Genomic DNA, 16,620 nt, shown 5'->3' with positions numbered 1-16,620 from the left:
GTGGTCAAGAGGCATAACACTACCTCGCAGTGCATACACCATGGTGATAAATATATAAAAGTTAATTGTTGACAGTAATCATTACAACAACAAAACTACAAATAAAAACCCAGTGTATTTTAACCAAGATGAGCGCACAATTTACAGGATGTATTGTTACAAGTGTTTTAGTGTACCGTAATTTCTCGTGTATAATGCGCACCCATGTATAATACGCACCCCCAAAGTTGACCTAAAAATTCTAGAAAACCCTTCTACCTATGTATAATGCATTTTTACAATGCATGATTTTGCTTCTACCCATATGATCGAAACAAGAAGTATGATCTGTATTTTATTAGGTTTTTTTTTCCGAAGAATTATTCTGAAGCTAAGCACTTGAACACGTAATACTTTTTTTTCATTTACTTGCTCTTATTTTGAAATTCATAGCCCTACTTTTATTTAGGAAATTAGAAAACACACAGTTGTGCTCATATATTTGATTACCCAGGCAGAATTTGTAAGATGGGTACAATTCTTTAAAGAAAACATGAAGGACCAGGTGAAATACATTCAATTTTATTTTAATGGGATTCAAATTAAACGGTCAAGCATTTCAGAAAAGCATTATCATTACACAAAACATAACCATAACCATCACTAATTTCTTTAGTGATGGTTGTTGTTCCGTCATCAGTCATATTTTGTCATGAACGGAACAGCGGATAGGACCCAAAAATGCACGACTCCAAAACAGATGGACAGTTTCCAAAAAGAGAGGTTTAATAGACGGGCATAGGTCGGTACACAGGCAGGCAATCCAGGAAAGGCAACAGTATCCAAAAACATGAGGCAAAGAGGCAAGGTCGATACCTTGGGTCAAGCCTTACTGTGAGTCTATGACGTGGAAACAAGGAATGCTGGAACGCGACAACAAGGTACAACGAACTGGCAACGAGAGGGAATGAGACACGAGGTTAAATACAATAGGTAATTAGGGTGAACGAGGCACAGGTGGTGAAGATGCTCACAGGAGCAGGTGTGTGTGAAACAGGGAACACACACACACATGACATATTTAAAAAAACAAAAACAAAAACAATATTTAACAAATTCTGCCAGGGTATCTAAACTTATGAGCACAACTGTACATATATGCAGAGATACGTACACCTGTCATATTGGAATGAAAGTGTAGGCTACACTTTTTTTATAACCACTAAGTGGCGGTGGCATATTAGAATGAAAGCGTAAACCTTTCTCATAACCTCGAGGGGGGGGGCGTTTTGGAATGAAAGTGTACAGCTTTTTTATAACCACTAGATGGTGGCATACATTTATTAAATGTAAAAGTTTTTTTTCAATTTGCCCTAACAGAATCAGAATCATCTTTATTTGCCAAGTATGTCCAAAAACACACAAGGAATTTGTCTCCGGTAGTTGGAGCCGCTCTAGTATGACAACAGACAGTCAATTTACAGAACACTTTGGAGACAGAAATGCATTGACAAAAAAAAAAACAGTCACTGAGCAGTAAAGGGTTGCTAGTTATCTGGTAATGCCGGTACTTTTTTTTTTTTGACAATTGTGCAAAAAGATGCAGAGTCCTCTAGCACTTAGAGCAGTTCGAATGACTAATATTGCAATAGTCCGGTGCGATGACCATTTTGCAAAGGGCGCTGAGACTTCAAGGAGTGTATGCGGTTTAAAGTGATGAGTAGTGCGATAATCTGGGACATTGTTGTATACCTATGTATAATGCGCACTATTGACTTTTGACAATTTTGGGGGGGAAAACATGCGCATTTTACACGAGAAATTACAGTAACTCATCACATTGACTTGTATATTACCACAATCATCAACTAACAGGACAAGACAGAAATATTGTTTTCAAATACACTCACTTGAGGTGTATATATTATACTGTTTACTATACTGTACTGCAAAACCAGTTCAGTAATGTCATGTCGTTAAACTCCTTTTAATGGTGAAATACTGTATGTATATTTAAGGTATGACGACATTAACTTGCAATGAAATGAGATTTGAAACTCAAATGTTTAATATGGCATCAATTTGAAAAGTATTGGTGTCTTTTGACAAATTCATTAAAAGTAACTCATGACCCAGCCGGCAGCATCATCACACTCATGCAGCTGCAGCACCACCTGCCAGGCATCACGCAGAGACTCAGGTGGGGCCACTCAAACACACAGCAGGCAGCCTTCACTTCACAGCAGAAACAACTGGAGGCACGACGATAGGATAGATAGACGCGAAATGACAAAGTCAGAGGATGTGTGCCACACCTAAACTCGTAGGATTCTCCTTGCTGACATGCCTTGATTTGTATCCCTTCAAGAGTACTTGCAGGAGGCTGCTGAACCAAGTTATCGCCTTGATTTGTATCCCTTCAAGAGTACTTGCAGGAGGCTCCTGAACCAAGTTATCTTTATTTCATTCCTCAATCTGAGATGGAAGAAGCCTTTTGGTGTATGGCTATGCTGACATGACAAGCATAGAATCTAAAACTAGGCCTACTTTTAGATGTAGCTAAATTTAGTCATCAAAACAGTACAAAACATTTGTTAAATGACATACAATATGATTACATTTATTACGCTTTCTGACTTAATTTACAAATAAATACAGCGAGTCAGAGCTGGCCCTCCCAATAAGCAAAATAAATTCCCGCTCTACATTTTGACCTCTAATCTGATCTGGCATCCCACATATAAATAAAGAAGCTGAACCAACCTGATCCAGCCAAATATAAAGAGCATTCGGAAAGTATTCACAGAACTTCACATTTGACACATTTTATTACGGCACAGCCTTATTCCTAAATAGATTAAATTCATTTTCACCCTCAAAATTCTACACCCAACACCCTGGAATGACAATGTGAATTCCATCCATCCATCCATCCATCCATTTTCTGTACCGCTTATCTTCACTAGGGTCACGGGCATGCTGGAGCCTATCCTAGCTATCTTTGGGCGAGAGGCGGGGTACACCCTGAACTGGTCCCCAGCCAATCGCAGGGCAACAATGTGAATTATTATTATTTATCTTTCAAATTGATCACATCATAATAAGTACATACTGGAAGCTCAATGTGGGCTGTGTCAAAATGTTGACTGTAATAGTCAAGCTGTGGGTTGAGTTTGGGAATGAATGCTCTAAGCCAAGGACATGTAGCGGGTCCACCAATCCAGGACCGATAACACCAGACTCGGTATTTGTGTTCGACGGATGCTCAAATGAGCCATAATAAATCAGCCTAAGCATATGGAACAAGCCACATTATTTGTGTTTGTGGTATTGCATTATCACATGATTGATTGATGATTTACATTCACATAATGCAAAGGTCAGTGAGGACGGCTAGGCCCATGATTCCAGCAGTTCTTTTTGACCACAACTTGTACCAAAGCTAATATATATATTTATATGTTACATTTTTTACAGTTATTGATGGTGTAGTGGTACATTCGCCTGACTTTGGTGCGGGCAGTGTGGCTTCAGTTCCTCTCTCAGGGATGGTGTGAATGGTTGTCTGTCTCTATGTGCCGTGCGACTGGTTGGCGACCAGTTCAGGGTGTAGTCCGCCTTTTGCCCGAAGACAGCTGGTATAGGCTCCAGTGCCCTGTGACCCTGAACAGGATAGGTGGTATTGTGTGTGGATGGATGGATATTTTTTTTACATGTTGTGCCTCATTATTTTTTGCGCTTGGGTAGACCGGCTCCACCTGCACTATGCCATTGGTCAGTATAACATCAGCCTTTGCTGGAATGAAGGATTTCATAACTTGGCAGCAACCACCAGAGGTTGCAAATCTTTCAGGCGCGAATATTCAGCTGCCTAAATGGGCTGTGAGAGACTAAAATAAACTTCTGTTAAATTCTATTTATTTTCATGAGCAATAAAATGTGTTTTTCAATAATACAACACAGCACAGTTTGGTACATGATTATTACTTTTTAAACCAGACAGTTTAAAAAAATTCCATATTACATGTAATTTGCAGTTACTCATTATGGTTTGTTCATCAGAAGGGGGAATGTTAAACTCTAGTGTTTCAGATTAACAAATGATGCCTAATTTGTCGAGAAGGAAATTTGTTGTCATGCACGTCAATAATCTGGAGCATCAAAAGTAAAACATAATGAAGGTTGCTTCAATATTTATAGCAATAAGGGCCAGGCCGATACATTTTGCATAAGAGAAAGGAAGTATGTGTCACCTTCCACATGGAAACTAATCTCTATAAAACATGTATGTGGTGCATTCAATGTTGTGCATAACGGCCAAACGAATGCATCGCACCATTCACTCAAAGATTTATATAAAATTATTCCTGTAATAACAGTAATAAAGGGTGGTTTGCTTAAACACTTTTTATCTTCATGTCACGTTTGAAAAGCCTAATTTAAATGACACGAAATCATTTCTGAATTCTGCCTGGCCTGTGGAACAGCAGTGGGAGGTTTAATTGCACTTTCAAAAAACACAAACCACATCCATTGATCTGTCATCTCAAATGAGATCAGAAACTGAAATGGACAAAATAAGATTTGGACATCCATCCATCTTCTATAATGCTCAGGGACATGAATTTATGAAATCAGCTATGATGCAGTCTATTGCAAATGTGAAATAGCAACTATTTTTGGCATGGACATGTATTGATCAAGACATCCAATTTTCTCCTAATAGGCAAACACTCATGTAATGTCTTTTAATTATGCAGAAATAATTTTGTGGGAAAATAATTTAAAAATCCTTGTTCAAAAAAGAACTTTACTTGCACAGGCATATGGTATTGAAATTATTCTATCTGATGTCAGTATATTACTTCACCAGGCCACTGATCATTTTTATTAAATTTTAAGAAAATCTTGAGGCACATCGGAATTCATTTCAGAGCACCTCAGTAGAGAATTACAGTGTAAAGACGTTTTGATTGATGGCTGAAAGCAGTTAGCTCAAAATCTACTTTCTATGTAAAAGGGGCAATTTCCGTTACAGTGCATTTCACAGAGCACGTTATTAAACCAAAATACTGCTTGACTGGCCGAAGGCTAAGTGATCTGATTTTGCATAATCCTCCACAGCTGAGGCCTAACCTCGCCACAGTCCCTGCACCTATAAGTACCTGAACCACAACACCTTCTAAACAACACACTCAAAGCAGATAAAGGTTGAACTCTGCTTGGAGACTTAACCCTGAGAATTATCCAGAGGAGAGCACACCCCTTACACTATAAACAAATGCCAGTGCTAAGATTGGTTTCAACTTATGCACCTTCAAATGGCAATTTGGCTTTACACTGACACGGAGCCAACCCAGAACTGCATCACCAAAAACTGGCGCGACAGCTGAAATTAGGCTGCCGCCGGTGGACGATGGGCACCAACCCAATGTGAAAGGGATATTAAGAGTTAACATTCTAATTATACAACCCCCAATTCCAATGTAGTTGGGACATTGTGTAAAACGTAAATGAAAACTATGATTTGCAAATCTCTTTCAACCTATCTTCAATTGAATATACTACAAAGAAAAGATATTTAATGTTCAAATTGATGAACGTTGTTTTTTTGTTGTTGTTGTAAATACTCTCTCATTGTGAATTTGATGCCTGCAACATGTTCCAAAAAAGCTGACATGACTCTCAGAATGTACAGATCTACTCAAGTAGGTAGGTTTGCATCAAATCTATGTGTTAATTTTATGCCTCGCTCTTAGGTTTCACTAACTAAAGGCTCTAGCCCTGAATTAATATATTCCAACAAAGTCTGTTTTAGTATGATTTGTAATTATTTCCAGAACCCACAATTTAATACATTAGGTTGTTTTCTTTTGGCGTTACAAGTGTGAGGTTTGTCTTTCCTCACCTGGATCGTCATTGCCTTGCAATGTATGTACACTATTAAACAATGTGTGCTTTGTGCACGTGTATGTGCAGGTGTTTTGCGTTTGAATGGGGGTAGACTTCTTGTATGCTTATTTTTTGTCAGCTTTGAATTTCTGTCAATTTCTGTAACTTTGTGTTGCATTTTAATGTATGAAAAGTGCAAAATAAATGCATTTGATTTTGATTTGACATTTAGTTCAGTAGTGCCTTGAGATATGAGTTGAATTTGTTCTGTGACCATGGTTGTAACTCAAAACACTTGTATAGCAAATAATCTTTTCCCATTGAAATGAATAGAAATGCCACTAATTAGTACCAGCTTTCCGAAAATAAAGAAATAAAATGAAATTGTTGTATTGTGGGTGGCAGTGCGTTGGCCGACTGGTTAGCACACCTGCTTCACAGTTCTGAGGGCCTGGGTTCAAATCCGGCCTCGCCTGTGTGGAATTTACATGTTCTTCCCGTGCCTGTGTGGGTTTTCTCCGGGCACTCCAGTTTCCGCCCACATCCCAAAAACATGCATGGTAGGTTAACTGAAGACTCTGCTCGAGCATGCCTGCGACCCGAGTGAGGAAAAGTGGTACAGAAAATGGATGGATGGACATAATTAAACAGAATATAAAGAAACAGTTTTTGTCACACTGCATCAATTAAATGCGGCTCCGTCTGGTGTGCCTGCCTTAGCCACCTGGGGGAAGTATAAGATAGATATGCTGTTGATTGCGACATTATTATGAATCCCACTGTGTTCTAGGTAGTCTTTGCCACTTGGCCGCAGCAAAGCATATTGCAGTGGGGCATGTCTTGCCTTAAACTCTAGTGGGATTCACAAAAATGTTTACATTTTTCACTGAATTCTTCAGAACTTTGAATCCGTTGCTTAAAGTATAAATACATTTCATATGTTTGAAGAAATGTGCTGAAATGAAAGACTGACAACAATATAGTTCTGAATTGTTGAGTTATAGCTTGAAATGCTTTTACACCATCTCAGACGGCTGGATTTCTTTTGGGCGGGGCTAAAAACTAGCCTGGTAATGAAAGCGGGCTGGGGCGTATACTTTCTGGCACGAGGTCCTCCCCCACTATATAACAGCAAGTACCCTTACTCCATGCAGTGGCCATTCGGCGGAATTGCCAAATTGTTTTTCATAATAACGTGACTCATTACTAACAGTGGAGCATGCAAAAATACACCTTCCCTGAAGTGTTATGTGTTTTGTGTTACTTGGGCTACAATTTCTTTGCATCTGACCCCATTGTGTCGCATTGTGAGGCAGTGGCGAAGCGAAAGGGATCCGCCACCCCGGCAGCTGCTTGCCAGCCCGCCAGCTCCTAGAGGAGCCGCTGGAGGTCCGGCGCAATGGCGTCAGGGCCGTCAGCTTCACAGTTGACGACCGCGACATTGTCGGGTGTGTATATGGTGCACCTTCCGGCGGCCACAGCAGTGCGATTAATGGCCCACTGAATTTCAACAGCGGCAAAGGATGGAAAATTGTCCGGGCGGGGGGCTCAGAGACTGTTTGGCCACCACAGAGAGTCTTTCTGCGGCCCGTGAGAACTTGTACAATGTGCGTAGCTGGGAATTCTCCTTTTGCGGGTTAGGAGGTGTGAGTAAAGACACATATTTGATTGACAGCTGAAAGTTCTGGTGAGGAGGGATTTTCAGAGCATGCAGCGACAGGCCTGCAACATCTGGAAGCTGCAAGAATGTCTCAATTCTTGACCATTTTGAAGCCTGATTTCACATTCTTTGCGATTTTGTTATCCCTTCAAATGTGTCCACCTTGTTAACAATGCTCTTCTATGTGGTCTGTCAAATTTACAAGACATTTTTTGATGACTTTTGGGGTGGCTTTAAAGAGTTAAAGCTCTGCAATATAGATGCTAATTAGCGTTTGCATTAAGATGACAGGGTCGTTCCTCAGGCAGTTTGGCTGTTTTAAATACACAAGGTGTTTAGCTTGACAGTAAACTTTTGATGAATTTTTCACTGTTTGCAAAACTGCTGCTTATTGGAAAGTGTGTTGAGTTGAATTCACTGCCACCATAAAGTGTTCGTATTTCAAGTCTCTGCTCGCAAGTCAAAGCAAAAAAATTGGTTGAACAATGGCTCGTACAGTGTCTCGATAAACTAAGTCTGGTCACTCGTATCGGAAGGCACCGCTGTAGTAGTAAAAATGTGTTTTCAAAGTATTATAAAAATAACCATGAATAATGCCATTTGCTTTAATGATGTACCAATTGCATGGTGGATGACACATACTAAATATACACAGAATACCAGCAGTTGTGTTTATTTTGTGTATCTCTTCACATGCTGACTGTGTCTATTCATCATACGCATGCATAACGATGGCTTCATTAAGATACTAAATGTTGTGTAAACTGTAGAGGAAAATTAATGCGGCTAATAAGGATTAATCCGCTGAATCTGAGAACGCTGATGCTGAGCCAATTAACACTGACGTTTGGGTGAACAATGACATGCCAATAGTAAAGAATATCACCATCAGAATGGACTAAAGTCAAATATACTGTATCATCTCATTAGACCTACTGCATTGTGTGTGCGTGAGTGTGTGTTTATGTTCAGAATGACTAGAAAACAGTTTGTATGCCAGCCAGACTGGGAAAAATATCTCCATTGCTTAGGATTTGAACATATATAACGTGGATAGGTGGGCACATTTCCAGTTAATATATGGAAATAAAAACCAGAGCTGGCTCTAGTTCAAATTCACAGATCAATGAAGGTCTGAAAAGGAAGGAAAGACACTTTTTGAAAAAAGTAGTGAGAGTGGAGGACTACTGTGTGGAGAGTAAACAGATGAGTGCAAATACAAAGGTGGGAGGTAGATTGTGGAATACATACTGTACATATATTGTTACATATGAGGGATCTGACTCTGCAATTGCATGTGAATCCCAAGACAAAGAGGGAGCGAAAGCTAGGAAGAGTAAAGGAAGCGATAAGGCAGACAGAGAAAATCTGCAATGAAACCTCCATGCGGACACAGATTTCTTGTTGGATCAAGTAGTACATCGCTACACCTACGTTGTTTGGATAAGAACTTGCACTAACGCAGCCAATGCAGGTGATAACCTTTAAAGGACCTGGCTTATGATGAAAAAGAATTATAGCAATGTAGGTGTTGATACAATACAGCAACAAAAGTATAGCTATATTTCTCTAACAATTGATCAATCAATCAAGGGTCAACTAAAACTCATTAGTTGCCTGTGAGTCGTCAAGTCTTCATCTTACAAAGGCATTCAGGAGAATTGTAAGCTTACAACCTCTCAGTTTCAACATCAGTGACCTCAGAAACTTTATGGCTGAATGGACAAAAAGTCAACACAGTCTAACATCTTGTACAAAGATTTCCTAGAAGAGTGGATGGATGCTGTTAGGGCTGCTAAATGGGGGATGGAATTTATATTGTCTTTCTTCAGGTGTACCGGTACCAATACTTGGCCATAAAGTGGATGTTTTCCCAACCAATAATTCTATGGATTTGTTTTTATTAATTTTTTTTTAAATATCAGATATATATTTTTTTAAAGAAAGAAGCTAGCCAAGACACAGCTTTGTTTCATAACTCTTAGTAATATCTTACTGCTACAGTGTAGTAGTCTAATCTCTATTTCTTAAGGGTTGAGATAGTTCTTACCTTGGGTGGGCTCTCTGATCCAGGATATTCTCTCTGATCTAGTTTGTTCCAACGCTGCATCAGTTTAATGACTATTGGCTTGCTGAAGTCCACTAGTTGGAAACCAGTCACATTGGCGCCACCATGCATGAACCTTTCCAGAGAAATATCCTTAAACCCCTGTAAGGAAGGAGAATTAAAAACAATATACACACACACACACGCACACACACACACACACATATATATATATATATATATATATATATATATATATATATATATATATATATATATATATATATATATATATATATATATATATATTATGATCCATTCGCTATTATGAGGAATATAAGAGAGCTTGTGCTAGCTAAGCATACTTAATATACTCGCAGAGATTATCGACACTATTTATCCCCTAATCAATATGGTGCAGCTTCTGCTCCTTCATAAAATTTCATGCAGAGTAACCCTCTGTAATAGAGTGGCCATGTAGAGTGATTCATTTAGGAACGAGGGAGCGTACAAGGTAGAAACATGTGAGCCTGATCCTGGACTGATGAAAAGTAATTGCTAAAAGCGCTAAGAGCTTTTTTTAACCCCTACTTGACCTCGTCTTCCAGCCCTCTTCCTCACGGCCCCACCGGGAATGACTGAGAGATTAAAGACCAGGCATTGCTAAATTGACTATTCTAAGTCTGATAGGTACATCTGTAACTTGCTGAACCAAGTGACAAAATGCAGCATATTATTGACATTGGAAGACTAAGATAACAATGCCATTCAAATTACTTTTTTTTTGGTTTCATATCTGGCAATTGCAAAACAAGTGTAACAGCAGCAAATAGCTCAATATGTCTTACCAGGTTTGCTATGATGTAGTGGTAGCCTTTTACGTGTTTCCCCACACTGACTGCCTGAAGAAAGATTGACAAAGTGCAACACATTAAAATTATGAAATGCTTGGTTGACAATGATAGGCAAAATCACATTGACTGAGAAAATACAGTCAGTTGTTTAACATTGGACTAAACTGTTTCATTTTTGAAACGTATTACTTTGGATACAACCCTCCAAACAAGTAATGCAGTTTTCTATTCTAACATGACTGCTAATTAAAATTGTTTCAAGTGTTTATTTTTCAGCAAGTAAAAAGTATATAATTTCAAGAAAATGGAGCATCACATTGAGCACCCTGATTCCAGATTGATCTCAGGCCATGTTTATATGACAATTGTCTCACTAAGAACATAAAAATGTTTATGTTGAAAAGTGGATTAACTATTATGTAATCTGCATGCATTTTGACTGTATAAATGCAATTACACTCCATGAAATGAATGCACTGTTTTAGCTTGACATTCATGCTCTTGAACATTATAATTGTGCTGAGAGAAACAACGCGGGACCAGCATCAAAGCTGCAGGAAACTTGAATGATGATACTGTGCTCAAAGTTCTTCAAGTTATGTGCTTATCATGCATTGTCTATATATATACATTTATCTATAAATGTTTTACTATTTACTTTTTTTTACGTAAAAATTACTATTACTTTATAATTAAAAGATCGTTCTTTCTACCACCCTCACATATCAGCAGCTACACCCACGCACCCACGCACGCATGCACACACACACACACACACGCACGCACGCATGCACACACACACACACACACACACACACACAACCACACACGTACACACACACGTACACACACACGTACACACACACACACACACGGTGCAGCTGGCAGGGCCTGACAAACAGAGCAGTGTGTCTCTGAGCAGGGACACTCGCCAACACAGACACCGCAGAGGCCATTGTGACACGAGTTTGTGTCTGTTGTAAACACTAATGTGTGTTTGTGTGTATCTCTGGCTGTCCGTTCACTCACCACAGAGTCTAATTAAAAAGCAGTCTGTCTGTCTGGAACAGGGATATTCGTGTTTGTAGTCCAATGGGTACGCCCATTTAAATGCTACTGTGTATGTATTTATTTCCTTATAACATGATTCACATGTACAGTACAAGATGTATCCTTGATAGCGACGTATATTAAGGGTGAATGCATGTGTCAGTATGAGGGGCCGTTAGGGACATTATTTAGGATTCGCTCTCACACTTACTATTCAAATGCTTTCACACACACACAAACAACTCAATTGCTCTCATTGACTACTCAAATGCTCTCATTGACACTCCTCAAATGCTCTCATGTAAACTACTCAAATGCTCTCATTTACACTACTCAAATGCTCTCATTAACACTACTCAAATTCTCTCATTTACAGTAGTCAAATGCTCTCATTTACACTACTCAAATGCTCTCATAAACACGCATCTTGTGCTCATCAACACTACTCAAATGCGTTCACGCGAGCACGTCAATCACATTCTCGCACACATCACTGGCATTCACGAGTTGTGTCCATCATGCTCACATGTGAATTGTGTAAATCTTTTATTAAGTAGTTCACTTCAAAAAGTGAAATTATAGAGATGAACTGCACACTGCACACACTCAAGAGTGAAGTATTTCATATTTAAAATATGTATTATTTTGATGATTGATGATGATGATAGCAAATAAAAAAAATCCCCATATTGAGAAACTAAAATATAACGTCAAACGAAAGAGTGAATTAATTCAGGAAATAGTGGAATTTGCCCTCTGAAAAGTATAACTATATTAACTATAGTATATTTTATGAATGGATTTGAGGATGGTATGTGAATAGAATTGACATGTTTATGCGAATGTGTTTGAGGTGTATGTGTGAAAAAGCATTTGACATGTTTATGTGAGCGTGTATTTTTATGAGTTGAAAAGGAAGTGGTTTCAAAATAAAATATGGCATTGACCAACAGCCATAAAGTACAATAGTACTAACTTAAACAGTAGCGTTACATAGCCTTATACTGTATAGTACATACATATATATTTTTAATATATATATGTCGTATACTTGTTGATTATTGTGTTACAATAACGCTTTTCCTCATTGATTTAAAATGGCTGCTTTTAATATGTAAGTGCTGTAGGATATGACGTAATGGTTGGCCAATAAGAAGCCATGTCGTGTATGACGTAGGGCTAGGCTGGCTCGTCTGTCAAGAGCGAGACGCCATTATTCTGTCGCGTATGCTGCCGAATAAATGTGCCTTTCGGGCTAAAGCGCAGTGGACGTGTGTTTACGCCTGGACTCAAGGCAGAATTTCAACACCGCTGCGTTACAATCTGAAACCTATACGGTTCGTTGCAGGCAGGATGGCCGGATAGTCGGGTTTAAACTCCCCTGCGCCGGTGTACCTAATGAGGTGCCCAAAGCGAATGAAGGAATTTAATTGTCGTAGTGAAACTCGTGTCATCGATATGCACTCCAGACTACACACAGTCAGAGTCGAATATTTTATGAGTTTTTTAAATATAGGTACATCTCAGGCGGCATGGTGGCCGACTGGTTAGACCGTCAGCCTCAGAGTTCTGAGGACTAGGGTTCAATCCCCGGCCCCGCCTGTGTGGAGTTTGCATGTTCTCCCCGTGCCTGCGTGGGTTTTCTCCGGGCACTCCGGTTTCCTCCCGCATCCCAAAAACATGCATGCTAGGTTAATTGAAGACTCTAAATTGCCCATAGGTGTAAATGTGAGTGCGAATGGTTGTTTGTTTGTATGTGCCCTGCGATTGGCTGGCAACCAGTTCAGGGTACCCCGCCTCCTGCCCAATGATAGCTGGGATAGGCTCCAGCACGCCCGCGACCCTAGTGAGGAGAAGCGGCTCAGAAAATGGATGGATGGTACATCTCAATAAATTAGAATATAGTTGAAAAGTTTTTCTTCAGTACTCAGAGAGTGATTAAACACTGAAGTATTTTTCAGAGGGCAAATTCCAGCCTAATTTCTACATTAAAAATCACTTTATTTCTTGAATTAATTATTTCGTTTGACGTTATATTTTAGTTTCTCAATATGGGGAATTTTGTTTTTATTTGCCTTGTGCTACTATCATCAAAATAATACATATTTTAAATATGAAATACTTCACTCTTAGTGTGTGCAGTGTGCAGTTCATCTCTATAATTTCACTTTTTGAATTTAACTACCTAATAAAAGATTTACACTATTCACGTGTGAGCATGATTGACATGAACTCGTGAATGCCAGTGATGTGTGCGAGAATGTGATTGACGTGCTCGCGTGAACGCATTTGAGTAGTGTTGATGAGCGCAAGACGCGTGTATGCGAGAGCATTTGAGTAGTGTAAATGAGAGCATTTGACTAGTGTAAATGAGAGCCTTTGAGTTGGCAATGAGAGCATTTGAGTAGTGTTAATGAGAGCAAGACTCATGCGTATGAGAGTGTTTGAGTAGTCCTTATGAGAGCCTTTCAGTAGTTTGTGTGTGTGTGAAAGCATTTGAATAGTAAGTGTGAGAGCTTATCCTGAATAATTTCCCTCACGGCCCCTCATATGTCAGAGCTCTGTGTCAGATTTGTGTCAATTTTGTTTAGTGACACGTGCGCACACACTCACGCATGTGCATACACACGCAGGTTTCAAGTCCTGTAAATTCTATATGCAACTTTTTCTGCCACGTCATCCCTCACAAGCCAAGGAAAGGAACATGACCCCACCAACCACACATGCATTACACCTACTAAAGTTGAAAAAATTTAAATTATCTTAGTAGAACTTGTTTTAAATCAAGGTCAGGCAGCATCAATGTCTAACAATGATGACCCTGCCCTTCCACCAGCACTGGTGCATGTTTACAGGCCTAACCCATTCAGATGGGACTAACAATGCTCCCTGTGAATAAACCTGTGATGTTCAGTTGCTATTTAAGTTCATATTTTTCCATTAATTACATGGGGGAAATTTCTGTTTTGTTTCATTCATATAAGGCATGCTGTCACAAGTGGCTTGAAGCTGACAGCTGGCAGACAATAGTGATACAATGGAAATATCAAAATGGAAACGTGCCATTCCTCCATTAATGACTGTAATTAATCATTTTCTTGTGACAGTCTACTGTGTTGTCAATTTGTAAAGCTTTTTATTATGTGTTAAGGGCTTTTCGATTGGGTTCAATTGTACAATATCTCCAAATCGTTTTTTATTGGACATTGCTGTTGCCACACTGGCCAAGAGCAGTGACAATCCTCCACTCACACACGGATCGCTGCTCAAGGCACCACTGACTGTACTAACATGGAGAAGAAGTAGAAGTGGTATAGAAAATGGTTGGTTGAATAGAACCTAATGGGAAAAAAAATCCTGGAATCGCAGTATAAAGCAGTATATTGACTCAAGAACATTATTGTCTGCTTTGTGTAAATAGTACATTGTAGTATATTGACAGTACCTGTTCTAGCATGCTCAGTAGTCGCTCTGGCTCCAGGTCAATGACAAACTTCCTTTCTTGACGTCGGTCCAGGTCTTCTAAAAGTCGGCGATATCCAGCCTCGTTGAAACTCTCCACACAGATCGCACTCACCTAAGTTAAAATTGAATACAAATTAGGCAGAAACAAATGGCATGTAATCTGATAATAATATTGCAGAACCAATACAGAGTGCAGAACCACTTTTTATGCATGCTGCATGATGTGTTTATTTTGGTCCATTTCCAGGGTTTTTGTGTGTGTGTGTGTGTGTGTGTGTCTGCTTACCTGCCAGCCGTTTTGCCCTGCTCTCTCCATGATTGCCTGCAGGATGGCATAACCTAGGCAAGTGAGAAAATAGAGAAGGGAAAATAGGAGCATGAACAATGTAAGAGCTGCTTGAGATGTTGAGCAATTATGATTTGCCGTTTTTACAAAAACATTTTAATGCTTAATATTCCCACCAGTGTTCAGAAAAAGTTTGATTTTATCACAATTACCTCAGTGTGTGTGCATATGGGCAATATCAGCAAAGTGCTTGCAGGTGTCCATTAATATCCAGCAGACTCATCAGCCCATCTCATTTACTGAAGCAATATCCTAATGTCTTGCCTTCCAATGAGGAGGGTAAAGCACTTAACGTTGCATTCCTAGCAACAATCCTCCCTTGTCCAACGCATCAAGTACATCATTAGATGATGATGTACCACACACTATTTGACTGTGAGTCAACACTAGCTGTTCCTTTTTTCGTAGACAGCGCATCTGTGGCGGTGCCCAAATGCTGGTGGATTCAGATTTTTACGCAAGCGCAGGGCTGCACATTTTTACCAATTTGGCAGACCAGTGTCCTTGGAGATGCACCTGGTGGAGTGACAATTTGGTGGCAGAAAGTCGATCTAAACCTATGACTGCTCAGAACACGTCTAAGTCCTAGTGCAAAGTAGATGGCTCGTCTGACGCGACTTTGGTGAATTTGATTGGTGCCCAGGCAAACAGATACTGAGATACTACTCATTCTGTATTTAATAAGGCTATCTGCTCACATTGTCTGTGATTGCGCATTGTCCTCTTACACACAAAGAATGGTGCCATATCTACATCAAGACTGTCAGACATTTATAAAGGGAATGAGAGGAGCCGCTTCGATTGGCTGTGGCTCAGTAGGTAGAGCGGGTTGTCCAGTGACAAGCTAAGGGTAGCTGGTTTGAATCCCGGCTCCAACTGTCTGCGAGTGTCTTTGGGCAAGACACTGAAACCTAATTTGCTCCCAGTGGGCCTGGCAGCGCCTTGCATGGCAGCAGTCGCCCATTGGTGTATGAATGTGTGTGTCATTGAGTGAATGTGAGGCTTTGCAAAGCGCTTTAGGCACTGTGATGGTGTAGATAAAGCTCTATATACTGTAAGTGCAGTCCATTTACCATTTACCAGATATCATGAATGGTATTTTTCACTGGATATGTTTTTTATTGAATTTTTATTTTGTATACACTTGTTTTTGTATGTAAATTTGGTTTCATAAATAAATGGATAAAATATCAGAGAAAATGGTCATTAATTTTCATGTAATTTTATGGAAAAATACTTTTAAAAAACTATCGGGATATAAACAGTATCGTTATTGGGCTATAACATTTTGTCCATTTTGTACAGCAATATCTCACAGCAATATGTA

General features: G+C 39.4%; 1 protein-coding gene across 10 annotated transcripts in view; it reads right to left on the bottom strand.

The window, feature by feature from the left end:
* The window catches only part of gria4a (glutamate receptor, ionotropic, AMPA 4a), a 130,932-nt gene that overhangs the window by 57,344 nt on the left and 56,968 nt on the right, over window positions 1–16,620 (bottom strand). For all 10 annotated transcript variants that reach the window (XR_009789724.1, XR_009789725.1, XM_061782124.1 and 7 more), the window contains 4 exons: window positions 15,234–15,286; window positions 14,928–15,059; window positions 10,427–10,480; window positions 9,582–9,740 (listed from right to left, as the gene is read on the bottom strand). Coding sequence is in view for 8 of the 10 variants with exons in the window: in XM_061782124.1 (XP_061638108.1) it covers window positions 9,582–9,740; window positions 10,427–10,480; window positions 14,928–15,059; window positions 15,234–15,286 (398 nt within the window). In the remaining 2 variants the exon portion in view is untranslated. The remainder of the gene's footprint in view (window positions 1–9,581; window positions 9,741–10,426; window positions 10,481–14,927; window positions 15,060–15,233; window positions 15,287–16,620) is intronic.

The sequence above is a fragment of the Phyllopteryx taeniolatus genome, chromosome 8 (assembly GCF_024500385.1).
Source record: "Phyllopteryx taeniolatus isolate TA_2022b chromosome 8, UOR_Ptae_1.2, whole genome shotgun sequence".
Lineage (NCBI taxonomy): Eukaryota > Metazoa > Chordata > Actinopteri > Syngnathiformes > Syngnathidae > Phyllopteryx > Phyllopteryx taeniolatus.
This window is presented reverse-complemented; position numbering and strand designations above follow the sequence as displayed.